Source organism: Colletotrichum costaricense (genome assembly GCF_030867565.1).
Source record: "Colletotrichum costaricense strain IMI 309622 chromosome Unknown Scaffold_3.1, whole genome shotgun sequence".
NCBI lineage: Eukaryota > Fungi > Ascomycota > Sordariomycetes > Glomerellales > Glomerellaceae > Colletotrichum > Colletotrichum costaricense.
Window position 1 is genome coordinate 880,662 of NW_026848232.1, and position 21,999 is coordinate 902,660.

Consider the following 21,999-nt stretch of genomic DNA (forward strand, 5'->3'; position numbering starts at 1 on the left):
TGTACCTTAAAAATAGGTTACCGGCGTTCCTACGAATAGATTGTGTCCACTCAAGGATCCGGGCGAGACTCTTTCGCGCCCGCAGAGCTAGGCCCGCAAACGTCTCTCCCTGCACCATCCTCATCTGACATCTGACAAACTAATGAATTGCAACGAGTATCCGTACATGTAGCCCGAGAGGTTAATGTACCCTGCGGTGACTGCCTATGGTCGACCCAAGCTTCCTTATTACCTCGCATGCTGCAAGGTGCCCATTTCTTGCAGTAGCAGTCCAGCAATCGGCCTCGGAGTCTGTTGCTCTCAAGGCCAAGGGCTAGGCCGGGCCTAAAAGTTTTACCGGGGCTCAGTGTCGATACAGCCATGCCTCGCAAACTCAATACAGATTCCAAAGGGACTAGGATCTAATAAGAAGAGAGCATATCTTCTTGACATTTCGACGAGATGCTTCATTCATGTACGAGCAACTCAGAGGTGCGCCATGCTACCTCTAGCCAAGCAAAGACTTGGTCGCTCGCTTGGCGTGGCTCCAACGAAAGCCACCAAAAAAAGTCGACTCTCTTGATCACACCTCTATTGGCCCGCCGCAAGTCTTGGAAAACGAAAGAAACGGGCGCTGGTGATGGTGAGTGTGTCACCGGCAAGCCATGCGGTCCATCCCACAAAGGTCGCAAAACCCACGCGACATGACGTGCCTTATCGCGCTACACAATCGATTAGATGTTTATATTATGGGATTGAGTGAGAAATACTCTATCATGGACTAAAGACGGTTGTCGAGATCTGTGAAACTCAAAGCTACTTCCGAAGCCAAGGTCTCACGATCAAGGACTCAATGTACAACATCCTCGTGTACTCGAGCTCACTATCTATTGGCTGCGGTGGGTACTTATCCAGCAACAGCAACAGCGACTCTTCGGTCACCCAAAATGGCCAAGCGTGCAGAGGAAGTCCGGAGAACCGTGTTGATCTGAAGTTGAAACTTCGGATCACACCTCAATGATTAATGATTGCAAAGCAGCATACTCCGTACTAAGGTTGACATTGCGACGGAGTTACGGAGGTTTGCTCGGCTTCCTTGAAGCGAACACCTGAACATTTGAAGCGGCGCATAAAGGATTGAGATACCTATCCATCTACCTACCCATCGAAGAGCCAAAGGTGACCTCCACTTAATTTTGCGCCATCTGAGTACATCAAAGGTACGTAAAGCACGTTTCCTATAGGCCTTACTTGCCTACATCTCGACTCGTCCCAGGTTGCGGATGTGTCTGCCGAGCAAAGGGCACGGCGACAAACCAACGTTGAAACTTTGCAATTCTGTGTTTAATCCAAAATCTAGAGTTATGGGCCCTGATCTGGTCATGAGTCCTGTCCAAGGTCCCTTTCGCAGTCCCAGCTCCGCCGTCCTACACCAGCTTCATTTTCTGAATTGAAATTGTCGCAATTTCCCCTTTACAGAACCTGGTGTCTATAACAACCCCCACACAAAGCCACAGCACTCCAAGAGACTCACTCGGTTGTCCCAAAGATGACGACGTCTGAGCGGCTCCTCATTCCGCTGCGCAAATGATCAGTGCTTCGCGGTGGAGGGCGGTGAACAGCTGCCGAGTTTCGGATTCGCGGAGTGTTGAAGCTGACTGGTTCGGGCGATAGATGCGGCCCTCCCCGCCTGGCCCGTGAGATAAGATGATACTTTGTCTCGGTGCCCGCATCACATACACCACCAAAGTATCCCCGAAACAGTTGGCGGGTGCATGGGGCCCGAGTGACAAAGTGCCCCGCAAAGCCCCAAGCTTCCGGACCCAGGGAGGACTTGAGGCTACGACATCTCAACTCTAAACACGTAACGTGGCTGGCATCCCGCTGTTAGGGAATCTCGGAGCATCGCCATCACCTACCCTTTTACGCCTCCCATCCTCCATTCGCCTTCGACCGACGGTGCCGAGACGCACTCCGCAGCATGGCCTCTTGAAAGGCATTTTCAGATTCTCCTTTGCATTCTCTTCGACACTTTGCGACAGGTTTAATGACAAAATAAAGACCCGACAGACAGGACACATACGCACACCCCCAAACACTAACCTTTTTGGCGTGGATCTACCGCCAAAATGCCCGACTCAATCGATGCTCCGCTGATGGCCGGCCGACAGGACCGAGACGACGAGCTTGACTACCGGGACGCGGAAGAGGAGGCCGACGTGCTACCAGCGTCCATGAAGCATGCACGCCAATCGGGCCCGAGTCTTTTCGTATGGCTTCTCACATTTGCTGCCGGCATCAGTGGATTGCTCTTTGGATGTGAGTCTCGGCGCCCCCCCCCCCCCCAATTCTACCGTTCATGAGACAAGAAGAATAGGCAAATGCTAAACCCCTTTGCGCAGATGATACGGGCGTAATATCAGCAACGCTCGTCAAGATTGACACCTCCCTATCGAACCGAGTCCTAACGACATTCGACAAGTCCATCATCACTTCCAGCACCGCCCTCTTCGCCCTCCTCGTCTCCCCTTTTTCCTCCATCGTCGCCGACGCGCTGGGCCGCAAGCGCGTCATCTTCGTCGCCGACATCCTCTTCATCCTCGGCGCCCTGATGCAGGCCTGGGCCGGCACCGTCACCTCCATGGTCATTGGGCGATCCATCGTCGGCCTGGCTGTCGGCGCCGCCAGCTTCGTCGTGCCCCTGTACATCGCCGAGCTGGCGCCCGCTAGCCACCGCGGCCGGCTCGTGACGATGAACGTCCTTTTCATCACGCTGGGTCAGGTAGTCGCCTACATCATCGGCTGGGCGTTCGCCGAGTACGGTGACCAGTCGACGGGGTGGCGCTGGATGGTCGGTCTCGGGGCGCTCCCCGCGGCGCTGCAGTGCTCGATCCTCGCCCTCATGCCCGAGTCCCCGCGCTGGCTCGTCATGGTGGGCCAGTCGCTCAAAGCCAAGAAGGTCGTCGAGAGGGTGCTGGGAAACACGGTCGGCGGCATGAGGAACGCCGAGGCGGTCATCAAGGAGATTGAGATTGAGATCAGGGAGGAGAGGGAGGTCATGAGGCGTGAGGGTTCGCCGCGCATGGAGTGGTGGGGAGGCTGGCAGGAGCTGTTCTCCGTCGGGAGAAACAAGCGCGCGCTGGTCATCACCTGCCTGCTCCAGGGCCTTCAGCAACTGTGCGGTTTCAACTCGCTCATGTATTTCTCGGCGACCATTTTCAAGATGGTGGGGTTCGGCACGCCCACCCTCACCGCCATGAGCGTCGCCGTCACAAACTTCATCTTCACGGTCGCGGCGCTGTGCCTCATCGACCGCATCGGCCGACGCAAGATTCTGCTCTACTCCCTGCCGTTTATGATTGCGGGCCTGATGCTCTCGGCATACGGCTTCTCCTTTGTCGACCTGCGGCCCGAAACGGCGGCAGCCTCGGAGGGCGGTACCGGCGAGGGAGCGGGCACGGACAGGGGCGCGGCGGTGCTGATCCTCGTCAGCATCATGGGCTACGTCGCGGCGTACGCGCTGGGTCTTGGCAACGTCCCCTGGATGCAGAGCGAGCTGTTCCCGCTCGCGGTACGGTCGATCGGCAGCGGCGTCTCGACGGCGACCAACTGGGGCGCCAATTTCGTCGTCGGCCTGACGTTCCTCCCACTCATGGACGCTCTGAGCCCGTCGTGGACATTTGTGCTCTACGCGCTCGTGTGTCTAGTTGGGTACGGGCTCATCTGGCGCATCTACCCCGAGACGTCGGGGTTGAGTCTCGAGGAGGCGACGAATCTGCTAGAGAACGGATGGGGCGTCCGACGATAGCCTCGAATTGCCGGCGACCCCCTGGCATGCTGCATGGTGCCCATGGTGTGCAATTGTGCATATGGGGATCCTTGATTTTTTCTACCTAGAGGGGTGGGATGTCCCCTGGTATTTTACATATCTTAGATGACAATAGCGAATCAAAACAGCCAATTACACTACAATGATCTTTGCTGTACGGATACTAATTAGATCGGTATGGCTAGAAGGAGAATTCAGATGTACTCCGTAGATTACCTACAGTAAAGTAGGTACGGATAGAAAGGGAGGGGCGATGAAGCATTCTAGACCTTTCTGGAACGCTTTGATCGTTGCGTCGACTGCCAAGTGTGAGTGGAGAAACCAGCTCGTTCGGGATATTTTTTACCCTCTTATTTCTCCCTGCCCTGGACTGTCACTGAAGGAGCTTTGGAGGGCGGAAACTTAGGAGGCGGCAAGAAGCGGCATTGGGCTGTCGCTCTGGGTTGGGCATTCGGCGAGAGGGTCTACAATAACGGCCGAAGACCGCGGCCCGTGGAAAATTGTGGATGAACTTGTCAGCTTGTGTTGAAAATGAGATAGATCGGGTGGATGTAGGGAGTCAGGACCCACGATCATCATCCTGAAGCCTGAAGGGGACATGTAATCTCCCCGTAAATCCGTTATTCCCCTTCCTTTTTGTTGTTGGCTAGGGTTTTCTTTTTATTGTGATTATTTCACATGTGTGGTTGCTCCTCATTCTATGATTTTTATCCTGTGACCGTCTTGCAGCGTTTTCTCGTGGAATTTCCAAGTATCCCACGCGCGACGTCGACAACGTCGATGAAGGTAGCCATACGGCGTTCTAGACACGGACAGACGCCGAACAGTTGGATGCACACGGCCGGGGATGCCGTGGCGTTTGTGCACGTTTTGTCTAGTCAGTGCTGCAGGGAAAAAGTGGCAGACGCAAGGTGACGTTTAAGGCTGATGACTAAAGCAGTGCGTAGGATGGTTCCGAGAAGGCGCGGGGCCGAAGGGGGGGAGAATAGCGAGAGAATATGTCAATGGGTGACGGGAATCTGAACTCTTGACAATTGGTAACGAATTGACACTACCTTAGGCGGAGCCAATCATTACCGTGATAGACAATTTTTCTTTCTTACCGTACGGATACAACCGTCGCCATTTCTTCTCTCTCTCGGAGGCACCGCGCCTTCGGATGGGCTTAAGTCCAGACTGTCCAGCCCCAGTGACATCATACCCGGTGTTAACCTTTCTCCTACTGCGTATGTCCCATGATTTTTTTCGTCGGATCCGACCGGTTAGCAAAAACTCTAGTTAATTGGCTTGATGGTTTAGGGCGCGGTTCAGGAAGATCATGGCAAACTCTGATTTGCTGTGTACTCTACGGAGTAAGGTCGGTAGTGCTCTGCTCGAGCCATCGGGAGGACTGTGGGTGTGCAGAAACTCTGCGAAAAGTTCGATTGAGTGTTCCTTCCCGGATGGATTGAAGTTGGTAGCCTTATTGGATGACGGAAGTCTAATCCATGGTCTCCTCTCATTCTCTGTTTTGCTGCTTGCATGTATGCGTCTGTCTATAGGTACATTAAACTTTGGTAAGTGACTAAGAACGAACCGCATTTGTAAGAAAGATCGTGCAACATGTCGAATTTGTAACAACACTGCCTCCCTGGGCCCTATCGATCGTGCAGGATCGGGTCAGGGAAGGGTAAGGTACGAACGGCTGCATAGAAGGAGAGAAGAAAAAAAGCTGCGACACTGACAAACCAAAAAGGCCAAGATGGGAACCCCACCTTGCCCATCCCTCGGCTGGGTTCCATCACCACCAAGAAGTCGAGAATTTCCAGGTTGCAGTGCCGGCTACCGCCTCCGGCCCCGTCCGGGCCCACATTCCAGGTTGTCTTTCCTCCTTTCTGCAGTGTGCGGCGTGTGTGCCTGGGCCACACCCTTTTTCCCACTCGGGCTCGTGTCGTTCGCGCTTTTCTTTTTGTGATGCCGAACTCCTAGCCGAAGTTTTTGTATGGGCAATGGGCGCGCAAGCAAAACTTGCACAGCAAAGAAGGAAATCTCACCAGGCATGTTGCGCCCGTGGATTTTCCATGGATCCCTCTTTCTTTAGGCCTCCCCAAGTGGGACTTTGCCGACCCCATTTGCTACCTTACCGTACCGACCCAGGTATTGTGGTATTCAAGTACTCGCACCCGACATTCTTTCCCCCTTGGCTTGGTCACCCGGGAGATGTACCGGCTCCCATCCATCAGCTGAGAACAGAGTCATTCATACCTGACTTGACAAATCTGATTTTTTTTTCTTCTCCATCCTCGTTTTGCTCCGTCTTCCTATGTGACTATCTCCATACATAGTACTTCGCCCTCGGCCTTTGCGCATCTATAGTCCGCTTCCTAACCCACTCTCTCTCAACCTCGAACCAACTTCCTCACTAATACACTGCTTCTTCATCTGAACCGATCTTTCGCCTTCCCCCCATCCCTCTCATATATCTCTGGATCTTCAGACAACGCCCATACAAATTCATTGTTCATAAGACGAAGGGACCACCCAACTTGTCTGATCGCGTATCTAGCATCTCCAGTCATACCCCTCCTGCGAATACATCCACGAGCACTTCCTGCAATTGTCTCCGATCTAGAGCTCCCCCGAATCTGACTGGCGCTTACATTGCATCGGGAGACGGCCCTACATCATATCACCGACCCTTTATTCCACATTACACTAGATTGACGTAGCTAGCTCGGCGCGCCGCCTTCACAATAGCTCCAAGCTACCTGTCAGCACAACGCACCATTGCATGAGCTCTTTGCTCCCATTCTCCACGCCCAAGAAAAGTCTCTAGCCATTGGCGTTATATACATACTGCCCAATCTGTCGCGAGACACCCTGATCCGTTCTTCACTTTGTTGAACCATCTACAGCCAGCATCAGCATCTCAAAACAACATCCAAATCAACACCCAGCCCGCACATAGCGACCTCGTCCAACAATGGCAATGGACGAAGTCGACCGCGAAATCGCGGACGCCGAGCGCGCCGCCTCTCCAAACCGCTACCACGGCCGCGAAAGCCACGAGATCGAACGGGTCCTCTCCGCCTCCTCTTCCTCAACCTCCTCATCCACGGCCTCGCACACGGGCGACCGCACCGCCGCGTATCGCACCGGCACCGGCATCAGCCGCGTCTCGACCCAAAATGACCTCGAGCGTCACCCGACGGCCCTGAGCCGCATTGCCACTGCCCGCAGCCAGCACTCCAACACCGTCGGCCGCAGCATCAAGAGCAGGGAGTCGAGGAGGCCTCTGCCGGCCATGGGCGCAGGCAAGCCGTACCCGCCACCTTTGCCGGAGCAGGAGGACTACGTTGTGGAATTTGATGGCCCTGAAGATCCTCTGCACGCGCAGAACTGGCCGATTAAGAAGAAGTAAGTCCGCCAATGCCAATTGCCGAGTTTCGGTGAAATATGGCTAGGGGGCGCTGGTGACTGACATGTCTTGGCTCGCAGGTTGCTTACAGCCGCAATGCTTGGCTACACCACGATGACGTCGGCTTTCACCTCGAGTATCTTTTCAGCAGCGACGCAAGTCATCGCGACAGAATACAACGTCTCCGCGACTGTCGGCACCCTCGGCGTCTCCTTTTACGTCCTTGGCTTCGCCTTCGGCCCAACACTCTGGGCGCCCCTTTCCGAGCTGAGGGGCCGCCGACTACCCCTCGTCCTCTCCATGTTTGGCTTCTCCATCTTCACAATCAGCTGCGCCGTCGCCAAGGACCTCCAGACCATCTTGATATGCCGCTTCTTCGCCGGCTTTTTCGGCGCGTGCCCCCTGGCCGTCGTCGCCGCTGTCTTCTCCGACATGTTTGACAACCGCACCCGCGGCACCGCCATCACCGTCTTCTCCATGGCCGTCTTCACCGGCCCACTCCTGGCGCCCTTTATCGGCGGCTTCATCGTCGAGTCGCACCTCGGCTGGCGCTGGACCGAGTACATCCCCTCCTTCATGGGCTTCCTCGCCTTCTTCCTCGACCTCTTCTTCCTCGAGGAGACATACCCGCCCGTCATCCTCGTCAGCAAGGCCTCGGAGCTGCGCCGCCGCACCCGCAACTGGGGCATCCACGCCAAGCAGGAGGAAATCGAAATCGACTTTAAGGAGCTCGTCAACAAGAACTTTTCCCGCCCCATGCGCCTCCTCTTTGGCGAGCCCATCGTCACCGCCTTGTCCGTCTACATGGCCTTCATCTACGGCCTGCTCTACCTCTTCCTCACCGCCTACCCCTTCGTCTTCCGCGGCGTTCACGGCTTCGGCGCGGGCCAGTCAGGTCTCACCTTCTTCGGCATGATCACTGGCCAGCTCATCGCCGGCGTCACCGTTCTCCTCCAGCAGCCGTGGTACCTCCGCAAGCTCAAGGCCAACAACGGCGTGCCCATCCCCGAGTGGCGTCTCCCCAGCGTCATCGCCGGCGGCGTCTTCTTCGCCATCGGCATCTTCTGGTTCGGCTGGTCCGGCTACCGCGCCGACGTCCACTGGATCGTGCCCACCCTCAGCGGCCTCTTCACCGGCTTCGGCCTCATGTCCATCTTCCTCCAGGCCCTCAACTACCTCGTCGACGCCTACCTCATGTTTGCCGCCTCCGCCATCGCCGGCAACACCTTCCTCCGCTCCCTCTGCGGCGCCGGCTTCCCGCTGTTCGCGAGCTACATGTTCAACGGCATGGGCATCCAGTGGGCCTCGACCTTGCTGGGCTGCGTCGCCATCGCCCTCGTGCCAATCCCCGTCATCTTCTACATTTGGGGCCACAAGATCCGCGCCAAGTCTGCGTACGCCCCGACTTTCGCCGCGCCCGCCGATGAGCCTGATGAGGAGGATCTGGCGCCTGCGCCGCTGAGCAATGGACACACCAGCCACCACCAGGACAACGAGAAGCCGCCGTCCATTGCCGCGATGGAAGCGAGCAGAGCTAGGACGAGCGGCGACAAGGCTGAAAATGCTGTGTGAAAAGTCATCTCAGACACTTACCATCCGAATCTACCCCAGCATATTGCGATTCTACCACGCACTTTTATCCTCGTATATATAAAGACACGAATCTGTCTTGTTTCATGTGGTCTTTGAAATTTGATGATACCATGGAGGCGGGGAAAATTTCGAGCCGGGGTTTTTCATCTCTTGTTTAAAGATGTTTATGACGAGCATCGTTCATCTGATACCACAAAATCTTTTTTGCCTTACGCAAACCTTACCGTAGCCTTTTACGATTAATCACACCCCCCAATCAACAACTTAATACAACAAAAATTGAATAACCTCAGTACTCTCAAGTTATGCGTCCCCCTACAAGGTGCTTTGTGCTGCTCTTCTCTGTGATACAAACATACTTGCAAAAAAACCTCACTAATCCTCACCATTCTTCTCGCTAATTAAAAGCACGTCAATGATATTTCAGACTTTATGGTGACCGCATTGTGCCAAGACCCCGCAAATCGGCATCTCAGCCCAGGTCCCATGTGGTGGCGTCCGTACCTTTGTGTCGGGACCCTTGCCCGCATCTTTTGGATCCCCCATTCGCAGGGCGCACGTCGCGGTGACATGGCCCGATGCGGCAGGTCGAACGATGCCGGACGATGGATCCCGTCGCGCCTGTCTATTTCTGTACCCGTCCACCTATCCATACCAATTCACGTTCACAACTCGACGTACAGAAGAGCTGAAGTTTGGTGCAATTAGATACTGCCTGTACGTGGTGAAGTTCACGGGGTGCGGCCCCAGTTCGCTCCGTGTCAAGTGGCCACCTTCCCTCAGCCAGGTCTGTGATCTTACAGGCTGGGTCTAACGCTACGAGAGCGTAATGCTTACACTCAAACGGAATGGGAAATGAAAAGAGTGAGGGGAAATATGTGGCTGTGTTTTTGATAAGCTGGGCTCAGATAGCTCTTACACTTGTTATTAACGGATCCTTCTACGACCCCTCCTCTCCGTGTCTTATGGCTCGAGTTTGTTAGTAATTTCACGTCTATATAGACCTCCCTCCTTCATTGAGCCTTTAGGGTAGTTTCATTCTATCTCTAGGAACCTCCCAATCTTGCCCCTGTAAGCCACTTTCTGAAGTTCCCTCTTCAGAGCCCACTGTCGACATACTCAAGTCAGGTAAGCGAGTCCTGAACCACTTGTGAGCTGGTTAAGTAAGCAGCGTCATATCACCATCACCACCACCACCACCACTCACACCTCACTCTTCACTCACACTCAATGTCGCACCACGTCTAACACAATAGCAAAGGCCAAATCTAACCAAAGATCCTAAACTCATTCCAAATCTCATTCATACTCATCGGCCCCAAAAACCGAAATCATAACAGTCAGAGCCATCTCGGGAATAAAAAACAATGTCGTCAGAAGAAGCCCCCAAGCCGTCAAAGACATACGACGCAAGCTGCCACTGCGGTGCCATCAAGTTCTCTCTCACGCTCTCGCCGCCGCTGGAGGACGGGTACAAGGTCCTCAACTGCAACTGCTCCATCTGCCGGCGTAGCGGATACCTCCTCATCTGTGAGTTATCCTTCACTCTCACACACACTCCATCTCAAGATTAGAGTCCAGGATATCATTACCTCAAACACCCTCCCTACGACGCCTCATACCCAATCATGGAGGTATCTTTGGGGTCATAATACATGAACGCATAAGGCTATGACTGACACTCTGTAACTTTCAAAAAAACAAGACCCAAATAAGAAGGACGTCACATGGCACAACGGCTCGCGCGAAAAGTGCACGAATTACCGGTTCAACACCAAGACCAAGGACCAGATGTTTTGTGGTGCCTGCGGATCGAGTTTGGGGATTGACTTTCTGAAGGAGGACTATTATGGCATCAGTGTACGAGATTTCCCCTCTTTGTCCTATTCCGCCTCCCTCCTTCCCTCTTACACTGGTCCCTGCGGTAGAAAAGCTAATCGGAAGAGGTAGGCGCGTGCCCTCGACGGAGTCGACCTCGATGCTCTGACGTATAAGAAACTCGACGGGCTGAACAGGGTATCGCCTGCCCAGGACCTGTCCGGCTCGGGAGACAAGGAGGCAAGCACTTGAGTGACTCAAGGTTGATCAAATTCAAGATATGCTCTTTTGAAATTATAGTATTGTTTTATTCATAATTGTCCTGAGACTTTAAACGTGTTTATATGTCCCGCCTCTTGTTGGCATTGAAGAGAAAACCACACGGTGCCGGCACCGCAGGAATTTCCATGGATATTTGTGCAGGAAAACATAAAAATCAATAAACACACGATCTAGATCAGACTCCCGTTCTTCTCGCTCATCCCCCGCTCTTGCCTGCCGATAAACGTCTGCATGGAAGTATCCACACGCGCAACCTTTCTCGCAATCTGCTGGACGGCGACGGGGAGTACGTTGTACCAGTGAATCCACCTCGCGTACAGCGGCATCGCGACGTGCGCGCTCTTGCCGGCGTCGATGGCGGCAATGACCTCCTTGCAGACGTCGACGGGCTCAACCACGGGCGCGACAAAGGCGTGTGGGGTCTGTACGCCGTAGAAGAGGGGGGTCGACAGCTGGCCCGGCTCGACGAGGATGGTGCGGATCTCCGGGTGGGAGGCGGCGAGCTCGGCGGTCAGTGACTTGTGCAGGGCCGTGACGCCGGCCTTTGCGGCGGCGTAGTCTGTCAGGGAGGCGGCGCCGAGGTGGCCGAGGACCGAGGACATTGTGACGATGGTGCCGCCGTTGCCGCCGCGGATCATGGGCGGGAGGAAGGTCTTTAGGGTGTAGAAGTGTGCGGTCAGGTTCGTGGTGATGGACTTTTCAATCTCTTCGAACTCGAGGTCGAGGAGGGACTTGCCCTTAACGATGGCGGCGTTGTTGATAAGGACGGTTGGGGTGCCGAGCTGGAGTATGGTTAGTCTTTCTGTCTTTGTGATGGCGCATTCCGGCCTTGTAAGACGTGGTTGGTAAACTTACATCTCTTTCGATCTGCGCCGCAACCCTCGCAACTTGTGCCTTATCCGTCACATCGCACTTGTAGAAGGTCACGCCCCGCGCTTCGCCGTTCTCCATGTCATTTACGTCCAACACCGCCACGGTCGCGCCGCGCATGCCGTACACCTCGGCAATGAGGAGACCCAAGCCGCTGGCGCCACCCGTGATGACGATTACCTCCTCGGTGAGGTCAACCTCGCGTGGCAGGCCGTAGGCGATGCGCAGGTTGACCGCTTGCGCGATCCAGCAGACGGTGATGAAGCATGCCCAGGCGATGGACACGAGCATGGGCGGGGCATCCCAGCGGAGGGCTTGGGCGCGGAAGCAGAGGGGGATGATCCACGAGACGAAGGGGTGAAAGAAGGTGATTTTGAAGACCTTGACGAGGAGGTCGAGGGAGAGCGGCGCGAACCACGAGTCGCTTTGGGGTGGGCGTGGGTATTCCATCGCGGACGCTGGGGGAGGATGGCTGGTGGTAACGGTCGTGGTGGTGGTGCGAGGGGTCGAGCAGTGTAGGAGCTCTATGTCGTTTCGAGAGTTCGATTATTAAGAGAGATTGTATATGGGTAGCACTCCGTACAAATTCGAAAAATTAGGATGAGAGTATGAACAGAAGAGATTCGGAAAAAAGCGAAGATGTGTCGTCCAGCGTTGGAAGTGGAAAAAACGCACAAAGATGAGACGAAGAAGCGCACAGCCAAACCTCAATTGGGCAACCAAGGGAGCTTGACGCTCTGGCGGGAACTCGTCACATGTGGATGGACCTGAGGCGTTGAAACGGTGGCCAAGCGCCCTAGGGGCCTCTCCCTGGTGGCAGCTTCCCCTGGAAACCCCTGGTGGGACGACCACTAAAACGCCCCGGAGCCCCTGGCAGCCGCCCATCTTCCACGGCCAGACGAGCCGAGACCCCGCTCCCGTCAGCGCCGCCGTCAAGCTGTCTTAAGCTTATACGAGCCCGGCGGACATGTCGGTCACCCGAGAGGGCGCGGAGGGGAGGCCAGGGACGCAAGTTTGCATGCTTCAGCACGTACCTAATCATGATCAAATGAACGGAATTAATAAGCCTACTTCATGATTCTATTTCATGATCATTGCTACATTCTTTTGACCAAACGAATTGATCCGTGGTATAACCCTATCTAAGTTGCACTTTTCACACGACTATTCCCCCTTTTCCTTTTTACATGGACATAACAAGCCGCCCCAACGCCGAACAATGCAAAGGAATAACGCCAACAGTGGCAAGCCCAGAATGCGCCTACTTCTCCCGGGCCAAGATCTGCTTTTCTCTCTCGCCCTTCCGCCTCTCGAACTGCTTCTTGGTGTGCCTGCGCTCGTTCTCCTCACGCCTCTTGATCGACGAGAGCTCAATGTTCTTGATCTCGCCCGCCTTCTTGATAACCTTGGGCAGGTGACGGTGCTTCTTGATACGTCTGACCTCCGGCATGTGGCTGTATCGCTCAACCAAGGCCTCGTTGTACTCGAGCGCCTGTCTCTGCTTGGCGGATCGGATGCCTGATCTGTCCGTGGCGTTGCTTCTCCAGACACGGACGTTGCCGTCATCGGAACCACTGAGAACATACTTCGAATCGGGGGAGAACATGGTGCTGAACACCCTTTGCATGCGCTTGGTGTGGTACATGTCGCGAGAGTGTCCTTGGTCCCGGTTCCAGATGCGCACTGTTCGGTCGTAGGATCCGGAAACCAATTCTTCACCTGTCGGGCTGAACTCGACGCTCATGACGGCGGCGACGTGGCCCTTGAAGACGTTGAGCGCTCTGTCCATCTTGCGCATGTCGAACATCTGCTGCTTGTTAATCGCATGTTCAGGGGCAGTGCAATTTTCAGGTGACTTACGTAGCAGTTATGGTCTTCGCTACCAACGACAAAGTTGAAGGCTTCCATCGGGTTCCAGGCGAGAGAGTTGCAGGTAAACGTCATCGTCGTCTTGGTCAAGGGCATCGCAGTACGGACGTCCCAGAGGACGATACTCCTGTCGTCGCCTGTACTTCCTAGAACGGATTGCTCGACCTGGTTGAAGGAAACACAGTTGATGGAGTCGGTCGCGTTCGGCCAGCGCAGCACCTCGGGCGCCGCACTTTGTCGCTCGAGGTCGTAAATAGCGATCTCACTGGAGGAAGACGAGGCTGCAAAGGCGTTTCGCGTTCGGTGGTGGGACAAGCTGAGGAAACCATTCGTACCCAGCCATGAGGAAATCGGCGGAGAATCGCCAGGCGTGTTGTAGGGATCCCAGAGTTTGATGGTCTTGTCCGCCGCAGCACTCAGAAGCTTTCCGTCCTTCGTCCAGCAGAGACTCCGTACGATGTTGGAATGGGCGCTCTTCGTCTGCCAAATCTCGGCTCGGCTCGTCAGGTCGAAAGCTTTGATCACACCGTCGGCACTGGCCGATGCCATGTGCTTGAGAGAGTTCGGATCTTTGGCCATCGAGTAAACCTGGTTCAGTGGTTAGAAATCGGGGACAATAGGCGTTCTGCTTCTCGTTTTGGACGTACTCCTTCGACATGGCCGCTGCCCATCTGTCCGATGAAAGGTGCGGCATGCATGCGCTCGAGCTTGACAGCGTTCAGGGCTTTGGTGTACCTGTATTCCTTCGTCAGCTTGGATCGCAGCATGTGGCGAAGCCTACTTACTCTCTGGCGCGCTCCATAGGGTGCTGGGCGGGATCGAGGTTGCTGCATTGCGATTAGCCAAGGTCTGCGGATGCCACTGGCCTATAATTACCGAGGAAGCTTTTGCGCGTTTGCGCCTGGAGGCTGGTAGGCCTCCACGCTCCGAGAAATGGCCTTGATCTTCATGTTGGCGGGCGCGATGCTATGTCTTGCTTGACCATAGAATCCTCGATGGCTCTGAAAGTCTCACAGAACTTCTCTCCCAAAAATTTAAGTGGGGGTGGGGACTTATCGGAGGATAATTGCCAATCAGATAAGGTGGCGGATCAATCTCGGTCCGTGTGGCCCCTGCCCTTCAGCCCACCGAAGGTGCTGGCCGGCCGGGCTTGCTTGCGTCGGTCATGGCAACCTGGACCTGTCTGAAGGCGGCGGCTGGAGCTCTTGACACTGCACCAAGCTACCTGCAACCCACCACGAATCCGGCGATCTTTCTGCAAACCACCACTCAACAACACCGACGACACACGAGCTCAATTCAGCAATCCAATTCGAACCCACCATATCCGATTCGACGTCAAATCAATCAGTCAGGATGGCTCAGGGCGAATCGGCGAGAGTGCAGGAGGCACAGAAGGTGGCCAAGACAGATCCCAGAAAGGCAGAGCAGCTCTACAAGGAAATCATCTCTCAGCCCCCTTCCTCCGCAACCTCCGATGCTGCGGTAAAGGAGTACGAGACGGCGTTGCTTGGTTTGGGAGAGTTGTATCGGGATGAGAAGTGAGCCCCTCCTTGGTCCGGTGATGACATCGTGGGGGCCCCATGTTTGCTAACAACCCGCTTAGGAAGACGCAGGAGCTCGTCGACCTGATCACAAAAAGCCGGACAACCCTGTCTTCATTCGCCAAGGCAAAGACAGCAAAGCTCGGTATGGATTCAATTTGATGTTTTTCCAGCTGTGAAAGAACGGCGTGACTAACTAGGACCCCTCCAGTCCGCTCCCTGCTTGACCTCTTCGAGAAGATTGAGGGCAGTACCGATATCCAGATCGCAGTTACCAAGTCATGTATAGAATGGGCAACTTCAGAGCGCCGCAGCTTCCTGCGCCAGAACCTCGAGACCCGCCTGGTCGCTCTCCTTATGCAGAAGCAATCCTACTACGACGCACTCACACTCATCAACGGTCTCCTCCGCGAGCTCAAGCGCCTGGACGACAAGCTTGTCCTCGTCGAAGTCCAGCTCCTCGAGTCGCGTGTCTACCACGCCCTCGGCAACATCCCCAAAGCCCGCGCCGCCCTCACCAGCGCCCGCACGAGCGCCGCCTCCGTCTACACCCCGCCTCTTCTTCAAGCCCACCTCGACATGCAGAGCGGTATGCTCCACGCCGAAGACAAAGACTTCAACACCGCCTTCTCCTACTTCATCGAGGCCCTCGATGGCTACCACACCCAGGACGAGTCAGTCAAGGCCACTGCCGCCCTCCAGTACATGCTTCTGTGCAAGATCATGTTGAACTTGGCCGACGACGTCAACAACCTGATGACGTCCAAGCAGGCACAGAAGTACGCCAGCAAGAACCTCGAAGCTATGAAGGCCGTTGCCCGTGCGCACTCAAACCGGTCCTTGGAGGAGTACGAGCAGGCCCTTCAGTCTTACCGTGAGCAGCTCGGCAGCGACGCCTTCATCCGCAACCACCTGCGACGTCTGTACGACGCCATGTTGGAACAAAACCTTATCAAGGTCATCGAGCCGTTCTCCCGTGTCGAGATCAGCCACATCGCAAAGATGGTCGGCCTCGACACGCAACAGGTGGAGCGCAAGCTCTCTCAGATGATCCTGGACAAGGTCATCATCGGTGTGTTGGACCAGGGCGCGGGATGCCTCATCATCTTCGACGAGACTGAGCGCGACAGCGCATACGACCACGCCCTGGCTACGGTTGAGAAGCTGAGCAGCGTGGTGGATGTTCTCTACACCAACCAGGCCTCCATGCTCGAGTAGATGACAAAGGCTGGCGTCCAGGGTTGGCAAAGCGGAATGGATTTGGGACTGTACTATTACCATAGACACGAATGCCGGCGGTGCATGAGACAGAAATTCATTCTGATGAAGTGGTATCCTAACAGTTTTGCGGGCGAGGTGCCCGAGTGACCAATGAAGACAAGAAACAAAAATCAAACATAACGATGCCCTGTGACGCCCAGCCTCCCAAACCTCCCCCTTATAAACGTGGTGAGAGCTTGTATACACACTCATTAAGCATGAGACTGTCGTGAAAATCATATGCCCTGCAACACTAAGCAGGACACTTTCCCAAATTGAAAACGCCCAATATGCACACGCGCACTTCCCCAATCACAGTCATGAATATGCATGCACACCATTTACGAAAACCGAACCGAAGGAGCCTTGGGAGCCTTCCCCTGCCTCCTAAGCTCCTCCCCAACAATGAGCGAAAACACCCTCTTGGCGAGCGCCTCCTCGCTCCACACGCCCACCTCGGCCTGGAACGCGTCCACGACGTCGAGGTGCCACTGCTCCAGCTTCAAGCTGGCGCCGTGCGAGTTGACGGACCGGCCGAGTAGCCAGGCCGACTTGCTGGTGAAGTCGTCGGGGAACTCAAAGTCAAAGGGGCCCTCGCGGCGCAGCTGGATGATGTCGTCTAGGAGCAGCCAGTGGTCGCGCGACCACATTGTCTGCGACAGACGCTGGGGTTCTTGCTCTTCGACGAGTGCTGATTTTTGGACATCGTTCATTAATTGTGGTGCGTCGGTCATGGAGACATCCATGTCCCCGTTCATCTCCTCGTCTTCCTCAACAACGGTGGCTTCAGCACCAGCAACATCACCATTCTCCTTGTCTTCCTCCTCCATAATGGCAGCGATGCGCTGCTGCTGCTGTTGCTGCGCAGCAGCGGCGCTACCGCTAGAACTAGCAGACAACCGCCGCTCCGCGCGGACCTGGGCTTGCGCGAGGGGCGAGAGGACGCTGCTCGTGAACTCGACGACGCGGCCCGGCGTGCGGGGCTTCAGCGGGGATCGCAGGCACGACTTTGTTGGCGACATGTTCCTGTCGGGCAACGGCCGGAGGACGCGGGCGCGCTGCTCCGACTCGGACTCTGACACCGACTTGGACTCGGCTGCAGTGGGCGAGCTTTCTGCAATGGCGGAGGCACTACTCTCCTGCCACTTCTGGATGTCGGCGCGCGTGAGCTGCATCCGCACCGGTGTCAACGATGGCACCGGCGCCGCCGAGGGGGCCTTGCTGAAGAGGTTGTTCTGGGCGTTCTTTTGGGCCCCCACGTTGGGCGTAAAGTTCTTCTTCTGCGGTACAGAGGGGAACGATACCTCGTCGGACATGTTGGGCTGAGAGTCTGGGATCTCGGACCGGTGTCTGGTGCTACTGCGGAGGTTCGTTGACGCGAACAGCTCGCGACGGGTATCCATGACCGACTTCCCGAGTACTGACGGCTTGATAGCCGATACGGGATCCGAGTAGTCGTACGTGTCAGCGATAGACTTGGTCGCCGAAGGCTTGGCGGGCGAGAACAAATCCGAACGCCCGCTGGCGGAAGGGGCAAAAGCCTTCTGCGGGACAGATGGGAACATGGAGTTTGTCTCGAGGCCGGCATCAACCCGCTCAGGGCGCTGAGCAGCACCTTGGAGATTCAGTCGCTTCTTGTCCAAGACGTCCTTGACGCCCTCTGCTCCAGGTAGGAGATTGGGAGAAGAGAAGAAGGCAGCCAGATCCTTCTTGGCGGACGACCTCTGAGCAACCTCAAACGCCTTTTGAGGGATCTGCTTCTGACGGCTCTGTTGTTGAGAAAGCATCGAGAAGTCCTCGACTTCGCCGTCTGCAAAGTCTGACTTGCGGTTTCGTGACACCACCGGCGTGAACAGCGTCTGCTTGGGGGTAGGCTCGGCGGGTTTCTGCCAGGGACTAGGAAGAGCTGTGCGCCTGGGAGGGATAGACGGTGCTGATCGCTTCGCAAAAGACTGTTGACGGCCTCCATTCGAAGCCGGACGCGATGCTTCTACGGCCCAAATATCATCATCCTCCTCCTCATCTTCTGCTCCGGGTTGCTCTTCCTCGACTTCAGTGTCCTCGGCACGATCTGGACTAACGAGACTAATCTCAAAACTCTGTCGCCGACTGTGCATTGACCTAGAAGCTGTGTTCGTACTAGAATGGAAGGAGCGCGACTGGGCGAAGGGCTGCTCGCGTGGGGCAGGAGCCTCTTGCATCCAGCTCATCTCATCGGCTTCATCGCCTGGAGCGACTTGAAGCGATCCCGACATTGAGAACGAGACCTCGGGTTCTTCTCTGGCGGGAGACGTCCGCATACTCTTACTCAAGGCCTCCATAAAGCTGGGCTGGCCAGTGTGGTCGTTCTCGGGGCCGAATGGGTCATCAAACGGCTCTCCTGTTAATTGCGGCGCTAGGGGTTGAGGCTGAGGTTGTGCTGCGGCGCGGGTTGGGGAACCAAAGAATTGAGCTCCGGCCTGGATCAAGTTGGACAATGGCTGAGTCCAGCTGCGAGTCGATTTCGCGGCAGACTGAGGCTGACTGCTGCTTGTTGTAGGCCTGAAAGGGCTACCGAGAGAGTTCTGGCGGGGAGGCGATGAAGCATCAGACGTGACGCTCTGCAGAGCTCGTCCAGCCCTCACAATAGGAGATAGCGTAGGGCGAATTCCGTTGTCTGGTGATGCTGCGCGAGGCGCCAAGAGGTTGACATCGGGCGATGGAATTGGGGACGAGACAGGGGCAACGGGCGTGATATACTCATTAGAGGCCGCAGGAAGACCAACCGTCAGGTCCGGGACCGGAAGATCAGAGCTTGCTTCTTCGGGCAACTGAGAATACGCAGCTGTCGGCGAACTTAGGGCCGCTTCGATGGTCTTGGCGTCTGACTGAGGGACAGGAACTTCGGCGGGAGAGGGCGTATCGTCTGGTGTCGGCATTCTGGCTGAGTCTGATCGAGTGTAAGAAACACTCGCAATAGATGGGGCTGCGGACTTGGGTGAACTCTTACGAGCCTCTTCCTCTGCCTCTTCTGCCTCTTCAGCCTCGGCGTCCTCTTCCCCCTGATCTTCTTCTGGTGCCTCGTTCATAATTGTTTCTTCGTGTGCTTCATTCATGACGGTTTCTTCCTGTGCCTCGTTCATAACGGTCTCATCGTGTACTTCTTCCATCAAGGTCTCCTCGCGTGTCTGAGAGACGTCGACCTCTCGCCCAATCTCTTGCTCGATTTCGTGCTGCGTCTCAAGGTCATTGATTCCAGGCAGCTTCGGCCTCCCAGGCGTAGCAGCTTCCAAGTAGGCTTCCGGAATCTCAGAGAAGTCGTCTTCGTACATGACAGACATCTCCTCATTCACCATCGAGCTCCGCCGGGTGCTCTTAGCACCGGGTGTCGCTGCAGCCAAAACTCTTGAGGGTACGCTGGAAAACGAGTTGTCAATCTGCGAGGTGTCCATTCTCGATTCCTCCAGCCTCGAGTTCTCCGCATCCATCTGCTTGACCTTGGACTCCATAAGCTGTCTGCTAAGCGGGATAGACTTGCGTCGAGGACTGCTTCTAGCTCCGCCTGGCGACTGATACCCTCTGCTCGGTGACGTCTCCTTGAATGCGAGAGACGGAGGTGGGAGATCGGGACGAGGCAACGACGGAAGGGCGACTGGGGATTCGATTTCTTCAGCCTCTGTGGCCACGATTGGGTCCACATGCGCTTCATTCTCCTTCTGCAACTGAACCTCCTCCTCTTGAGCTGGAGGATTTTGTACTGGCGAGGATTGCTTGGCGGGGATACTTTCGATCTCATCCTCATCATCGTCAACATGCAGGGCACCGCTTCGCCTTAAAGTCTCGAGGGTCTGGTTGACGATCAAGCCAGTCTCTTCACCGACATCTTCTGAGCGAAGGTCATGCATGCTCATGTGGCCCCTCATGGAGGGAATAGAGTTGGCGAAAATCATACTAAAATCTTCGCCTTGAGCAACAGTATCCTGGTCGCGGAGTTCGTCATTGCCATCGTTGTCGCCAATGAGTGATGAAATGTCGCTAGGCGCACCCGGTGCGAAATCGTATTCGTTGTATGCGGGTTCGTTCTCAGACTCTGAATGAAGCTGTTCAGATGGTGTCGGGCTCTTATCTTGCATATAAGCTGGTGTCGGACTGAGGGCGATTGGGTTGTCTTGTGTTGATGCGCGCGGTGTTGCTTGGTCTGACATTGTTTGCATCCAGATATCTGGTTCGGATTCCGGCATCGGGTTCGTGGGGAGCTCTCGCCTTGGGGTAGGATCGTCTACAATCATGTCTTCCATGCTCGCTGCGAGACCGTCGTCAGAAGGCGCCACGCCATCAAGGTCGATATCGTCCTCGACCGTTTCCACAGGTTGATCGGAAAACTCAACGCGCTTTGGGCGGCCGCGACGCCGGGTTGTGCTGGGGGGTATCGTAGAGGGCGCCGGGTCTTGGGAAACTTCGCGCGGTGGACGACTGGTGGCCCGTCTGGGACGAGTTGTTGATCTCGGTGTGCCTTGAATGGTGATATCGGTTTCTAAGCCATCTGAATCGGTAATGGTCTTGACTCTGCGGGCTTGTCTTGGTGTCTTTCGTGGAGAAGCTGTGGCCCTCCTCTTCGTCGCCGTACCGGTCTTAGGCGTTCCGGCGGATTTGGGAGGTCGACCTCTCCGCGCGGGTGTCTTGACGGCCGTGTTCTTCCTATCACCGGCCAGAGGAACTGTTGTTGTGTATGCGCCGCGGCTAAGGGTGGGTGTGTCTGCGTTGAACAATCTGCGCCCAACATTCCCGACACCGACATTCTCGTAATCGCCCTCGGCTTCAACGGTCACTAGCAGCCGTTTCGGCTGACGGTCGTCGCCAACCTCGAGCTCAAACATTTGCTTTCTAGGCGAAGTGCTACTGCCGCCGAGGGAGAATAGACGTTGTGATCTCTGACTTCGAGTTACGCGACGTGATGAAGGGTAGAGGGCGGAGGAGACGGTGTCGTTGAGCGGGTCTGGCGACGAAAGCAGCTCGTCGCTACCGCCTCTAGGCCGTGGCGTCGCCATTTTGAGAAATACGGGAATGGCAAAAAGGACCAAAAAAAAAAAGGCCGCGCGCTATGTTTGTCGCATAGACTTTTCTACGAAAGAAAGAAGAAACGACGACGAAAAACTAGGCTCAATGGCCTTCGTGTGAAACCAGCAATAGAAATATGTCAAATTCTATGCATTGGATAAGTGTCGTCGCGAAGTGGTGTGGCCGTGTACATGCGAGCTGCAGTCTGCACAGAGGGACGGTCGGGCCTGGCCACTTGGGTTGTCAAATCTGTTTTGTTTACTTAGTCCCAGATTGGGCTTAGCTCGGCCCCTCGGTCGCGGGGGTCCCGTCCCGTCAGCTTCCAAGGCCATTGAGGTTGCGATGACAGGGGAACAACTTTTCCCCGCTGTTCCGATCAGTCCCGCTCTTCCAGGTGGCCCACCCAGATTCCCAGTCCGTGAAAAGATCCCTCGTCAGCTTCGTCGAGAAGAGTTAGCCGATGCGCCCTTGAATAAGTACGGACGCTGATGGTGGGTGCCTTTGATGCCCTTGCCTTATCT

General features: G+C 55.6%; 7 protein-coding genes across 7 annotated transcripts; 4 read left to right on the top strand and 3 right to left on the bottom strand.

Annotated features, from left to right (window-relative positions):
- Nucleotides 1-2,108: 2,108 nt before the first annotated feature.
- CCOS01_03113 (uncharacterized protein) lies at nucleotides 2,109-3,787 on the top strand (the record flags this gene model as incomplete). The annotated part of the gene is made up of 2 exons (XM_060451299.1): nucleotides 2,109-2,298; nucleotides 2,382-3,787. The coding sequence occupies 2 exons, from the start codon at nucleotides 2,109-2,111 to the stop codon at nucleotides 3,785-3,787; spliced, it is 1,596 nt and encodes a 531-aa protein (XP_060317564.1).
- A 2,983-nt stretch (nucleotides 3,788-6,770) lies between these two features.
- CCOS01_03114 (major facilitator superfamily transporter) lies at nucleotides 6,771-8,777 on the top strand (the record flags this gene model as incomplete). Its single annotated transcript, XM_060451300.1, has 2 exons — nucleotides 6,771-7,204; nucleotides 7,286-8,777. The coding sequence occupies 2 exons, from the start codon at nucleotides 6,771-6,773 to the stop codon at nucleotides 8,775-8,777; spliced, it is 1,926 nt and encodes a 641-aa protein (XP_060317565.1).
- Nucleotides 8,778-10,165: 1,388 nt separating this feature from the next.
- CCOS01_03115 (glutathione-dependent formaldehyde-activating enzyme) lies at nucleotides 10,166-10,868 on the top strand (the record flags this gene model as incomplete). The annotated part of the gene is made up of 3 exons (XM_060451301.1): nucleotides 10,166-10,328; nucleotides 10,504-10,658; nucleotides 10,749-10,868. 3 exons carry the CDS (start codon nucleotides 10,166-10,168, stop codon nucleotides 10,866-10,868), a joined length of 438 nt encoding a protein of 145 aa, XP_060317566.1.
- Nucleotides 10,869-11,068: 200 nt separating this feature from the next.
- On the bottom strand, nucleotides 11,069-12,218 carry CCOS01_03116 (short chain dehydrogenase; the record flags this gene model as incomplete). Its single annotated transcript, XM_060451302.1, has 2 exons — nucleotides 11,069-11,680; nucleotides 11,754-12,218. 2 exons carry the CDS (start codon nucleotides 12,216-12,218, stop codon nucleotides 11,069-11,071), a joined length of 1,077 nt encoding a protein of 358 aa, XP_060317567.1.
- Nucleotides 12,219-13,029: 811 nt separating this feature from the next.
- Nucleotides 13,030-14,587, bottom strand: CCOS01_03117 (WD domain-containing protein; the record flags this gene model as incomplete). The annotated part of the gene is made up of 5 exons (XM_060451303.1): nucleotides 13,030-13,575; nucleotides 13,629-14,225; nucleotides 14,285-14,372; nucleotides 14,423-14,464; nucleotides 14,514-14,587. 5 exons carry the CDS (start codon nucleotides 14,585-14,587, stop codon nucleotides 13,030-13,032), a joined length of 1,347 nt encoding a protein of 448 aa, XP_060317568.1.
- A 406-nt stretch (nucleotides 14,588-14,993) lies between these two features.
- Nucleotides 14,994-16,399, top strand: CCOS01_03118 (PCI domain-containing protein; the record flags this gene model as incomplete). The annotated part of the gene is made up of 3 exons (XM_060451304.1): nucleotides 14,994-15,178; nucleotides 15,244-15,326; nucleotides 15,393-16,399. 3 exons carry the CDS (start codon nucleotides 14,994-14,996, stop codon nucleotides 16,397-16,399), a joined length of 1,275 nt encoding a protein of 424 aa, XP_060317569.1.
- Nucleotides 16,400-16,782: 383 nt separating this feature from the next.
- Nucleotides 16,783-21,468, bottom strand: CCOS01_03119 (uncharacterized protein; the record flags this gene model as incomplete). Its single annotated transcript, XM_060451305.1, has 1 exon — nucleotides 16,783-21,468. One exon carries the CDS (start codon nucleotides 21,466-21,468, stop codon nucleotides 16,783-16,785), a length of 4,686 nt encoding a protein of 1,561 aa, XP_060317570.1.
- Nucleotides 21,469-21,999: the final 531 nt, after the last annotated feature.